The sequence below is a fragment of the Neophocaena asiaeorientalis genome, unplaced genomic scaffold, assembly GCF_003031525.2.
Source record: "Neophocaena asiaeorientalis asiaeorientalis breed wild unplaced genomic scaffold, Neophocaena_asiaeorientalis_V1.1 scaffold1208, whole genome shotgun sequence".
Taxonomy (NCBI): Eukaryota; Metazoa; Chordata; class Mammalia; order Artiodactyla; family Phocoenidae; genus Neophocaena; species Neophocaena asiaeorientalis.
In genome coordinates this window covers 34859-39228 of record NW_020172014.1, presented here as the reverse complement: position 1 = coordinate 39228, position 4370 = coordinate 34859, and the positions used below count along the sequence as shown (strand labels likewise).

The 4370-nt window shown below is 44.6% G+C and overlaps 1 protein-coding gene across 1 annotated transcript; it reads left to right on the top strand.

Annotated features, from left to right (window-relative positions):
• The first annotated feature begins 640 nt into the window (after window positions 1-640).
• LOC112403632 (glutathione-specific gamma-glutamylcyclotransferase 1-like) lies at window positions 641-3212 on the top strand. Its single transcript, XM_024751218.1, is given in 2 exon segments — window positions 641-822; window positions 2317-3212. Coding segments are annotated over 2 exon segments (666 nt in total). The 5' UTR covers window positions 641-759; the 3' UTR covers window positions 2920-3212.
• Window positions 3213-4370: the final 1158 nt, after the last annotated feature.

Here is a 4370-nt window from a genome sequence, read left to right as displayed (position 1 = left end):
TCCAATAAGAGAGACAGAGGAAATGAAGGTAGATTTATAAAAAAGAAAAACTCCCCAAACTGAAGGATACAAGTTTCTACATTGAAAGAGCCCAAAAAGTACCTAGTAAAATGGGTGAAAGAGACACACACACCAAGGCACATCACTGTGAAACTTCATAAAGAAAGGATCGTACAAGCTTTCACTGAGAAAGAACATGGCACAGAAAAGGATCAACAATCAGAAGGGCTTCAGACTAGGAAGCAAATTATTTTCCTAACCTAGAATGATATACAGAAATCATCAGACAAGTGTGAAGATAAAAAAGACATTTTACAACATGTGAAGTCTCAAAAACTTTACATACTTATTCTTAGGAAGCTACTAGAGGATGTTTTTCATCAAAATGAAGGAGTAAACCAAGGAAAGAAAAATACAATAGGAGACCCAACATACCAGACAGGCGAAGGGAATGAATCCCCAGGGCTATTATGAAGGGAGATCCCAGGATGACAGTTCCAGGTGTTGAAGGAAGTCAGTTCAGACTGACACAGTCAAAAGACTCCAAAAGGAGACTATAAGAAAGTGAAACCGATTAAGACTATCTTGAAGGGTCTGATCTCACTGCAATTTGGGAATGAATTACAGTTAACACAAAAAATTAAACAAACAGGAGCAGCCAAGCAGTGCCAGGCCAGGTGGGTATGTCTGTCGGTCCTGCCGTGCCCGCACCAGAGACCAGCCCTGGAGGCGGCCTGGGCCCGTCCTGTGGCCGGCACCATGAAGCAGGAGTTGGCAGCCCAGAACACCCCACCCCCAGGACGACGGCGGCCCCCAAGCGCTGTGGATTTCTGGGTACGGGTCCCTGGTGTGGAGGCCTGACTTCGCCTACAGCAACAGCCGTGTGGGCTTCGTGCACCGCTACAGCAGACGCCTCTGACAGGGAGACAGCTTCCATCGGGGCAGCGACAAGATGCCTGGTCGTGTGTTTAATTTCAATTTATATAGCCATAAGTGGCTAGTGGCTATCATACTGAACAGTGTAGCTAAGAAGCCTTACGAGATATCAACCCATCATAATATGTGCACTTTACTGATTCAAACAAACAGTAATAATAAAAACAAAGTTTAAGATACGGAGGTAACTGAAAACTTGAGACTGACTGGATATTTGATGTTAACGAATTCTTGTTAAGTTTTTAATGTGCACATACTTATTGTGGTTATGTTTTTAATAAGACACCATCTGTTTTAAACATATATTGAAATATTTACAGATGAAATAAATGTCTAAGATTCAGGTCAAAACAATATGCTGTGGACAGGGGTATAGATGAAACAATATTAACTATGGGCTGATAATTATTGAAGCCAAATGATGGGCACACAGGGACTCATTACACTACTTTGTTTACTTTTGTAGAGTTAAAAATTTTTCATAAAATGTTTTTAGAAAGTAGAGCAAAAGGAGAAAGAGATGGAAAATAGGACAAAAAAAAAAAAACAAAAAAAAAACAAGGAGATCGGTCCAGGAGAGTCAACATTCAAATACCAAGACTTCCAATAAGAGAGACAGAGGAAATGAAGGTAGATTTATAAAAAAGAAAAACTCCCCAAACTGAAGGATACAAGTTTCTACATTGAAAGAGCCCAAAAAGTACCTAGTAAAATGGGTGAAAGAGACACACACACCAAGGCACATCACTGTGAAACTTCATAAAGAAAGGATCGTACAAGCTTTCACTGAGAAAGAACATGGCACAGAAAAGGATCAACAATCAGAAGGGCTTCAGACTAGGAAGCAAATTATTTTCCTAACCTAGAATGATATACAGAAATCATCAGACAAGTGTGAAGATAAAAAAGACATTTTACAACATGTGAAGTCTCAAAAACTTTACATACTTATTCTTAGGAAGCTACTAGAGGATGTTTTTCATCAAAATGAAGGAGTAAACCAAGGAAAGAAAAATACAATAGGAGATCCAACATACCAGACAGGCGAAGGGAATGAATCCCCAGGGCTATTATGAAGGGAGATCCCAGGATGGCAGTTCCAGGTGTTGAAGGAAGTCAGTTCAGACTGACACAGTCAAAAGACTCCAAAAGGAGACTATAAGAAAGTGAAACCGATTAAGACTATCTTGAAGGGTCTGATCTCACTGCAATTTGGGAATGAATTACAGTTAACACAAAAAATTAAACAAACAGGAGCAGCCAAGCAGTGCCAGGCCAGGTGGGTATGTCTGTCGGTCCTGCCGTGCCCGCACCAGAGACCAGCCCTGGAGGCGGCCTGGGCCCGTCCTGTGGCCAGCACCATGAAGCAGGAGTTGGCAGCCCAGAACACCCCACCCCCAGGACGACGGCGGCCCCCAAGCGCTGTGGATTTCTGGGTACGGGTCCCTGGTGTGGAGGCCTGACTTCGCCTACAGCAACAGCCGTGTGGGCTTCGTGCACCGCTACAGCAGACGCCTCTGACAGGGAGACAGCTTCCATCGGGGCAGCGACAAGATGCCTGGTCGTGTGGTGACCCTCCCTGAAGATCGTGAGGGCTGCACCTGCGGTGTGGCGCACCAGGTGCAAGGTGAGCAGGTCAATGAGGCCCTGAAGTACTTGGAACGTGTGGGTAGCTATGATACCAAGGAGGTCACCTTCTGCCCTCAAGATGCCCCTGACCAACCACTCAAGGCACTGGCCTACGTGGCCACCCTGCAGAACCCTGGTTACCTGGGCCCTGCGCCTGAGGAGGCCATCGCTATGCAGATCCTGGCCTGCCGAGGCTTCTCTGGCCACAGCCTTGAGTACTTGCTGCGCCTGGCAGACTTCAGGCAGCTCTGTGGGCCCCAGGCACAGGACGAGCACCCGGCAGCCATCGTGGATGCTGTAGGCACCATGCTGCCCTGTTTCTGCCCCACTGAGCAGGCTTTGGCACTGGTCTGAGGGGCTGAGCCCCTACGTGGACACAGGGGCCAGGTCCCTACTCCAGTGCACACAGACAGACTTGATATAGCTGGAGCCCACTGAGAACACTTGGTGGGCCGACTGGGGCCTCTCTCAAGCCCCTGCCTGCCAGCCCCCAGATCTCCTACCTGACACTGACTTACTACTTGAAACTCTATTTATTGTACCATGTTGGTGTGGTGGGCAGGGTGGGGGGCCTGCCCTAGATATAGGGGCCCTGCTAAGCAGTGCCCCACCCCAGGTGCCTGTTGCCTGATCAGATTCCCCCCAGTGCTGCTAGAAAAGTACTAATTTTTCCTGCATGAGCTCTTGAATTTAAACATTATGTTTGCATAACATTTAAATGCCAATCAATCTTTACCTGGCTTTATCTGGATCTTTATGGTCTAAGCTTGTTGAAGTTAAGATCTGATTCTTTTTGCTCATACTAGGACAAGAGCAGAATGGAAGTTGAAATCTAAAGTAGCCCACCACTTTAAGCTAGTCATTAGTTTCACCTTGCACTAGCAGACACTAAATAGAGCTGCTCATAGCGGGGGGGGAAAAAAACTTCACCTCGTTTCAAGTTTTTGCTTATCTTCTCCATTGAGCAATACCAATTAATGAGAAAACAGCCATTATTATGACATCCCTGCAAGAAAAGAATCCATGGGGAAAACATGGAGAATCCATAGTTGACTACAGATGGAAACTGCTTTATTACATTCTGCTTAGATAGAAAATTTTTAAGATTGTTTTTTATAATGTCACGTTTGTGAAAATGAAAACTTGCTAGTCCTAATATCATAACAATACTTTTGAGGGAGGGGTTTGGACTAAGATTCAATTTCTTTTATGAGGGTTCCTATTTGGGATGTTCATTTCACCGAATGTGAAATGGAAACGCAAATAGGGAAGTAAACTGACATTTATTTATTTACTGTTTCCTTTTGGTTTTAAGAGTAGGAAATTTGCCCTCATTTCTGTGACCCAAATTCCCTTTCCTAATTCTAAAGTAAAGCATTCTCGCACCCATGCTGACTGTCCTCAAATATTTGGCTTGAGGCTCTGTGGGCCAACAGGAGGTTAGATTTCAATGAAAACAGAGGAGATGTACATTTGAGTTAGTTAGTTTCTTTTAGGCTTCTGTGCTGGAAAAGCCCCTTTACACATTAGTCTCATTATAGCAACAGAGCCAATTCCTTCTGCACAGAAATCCTTGTTTTGTTCTTCTAGACTGAGCCAAGTTATACAGTGACTCACTCATTGTCACTCTAAATCATTACACCCTCTGCCGAGAAAGCAGCAGTCAACTGCTGAGGCAGCAAGGTAGTTAGTCAACTGGCAAGCAGGCTTGGTGCACTGGTACTTAAACTCTTGGAGAATGTTACGTTCAACTCTAAGTAATTTTATTGTTGATGTCTCTCACCATAAGTACTAGTATCCCACAC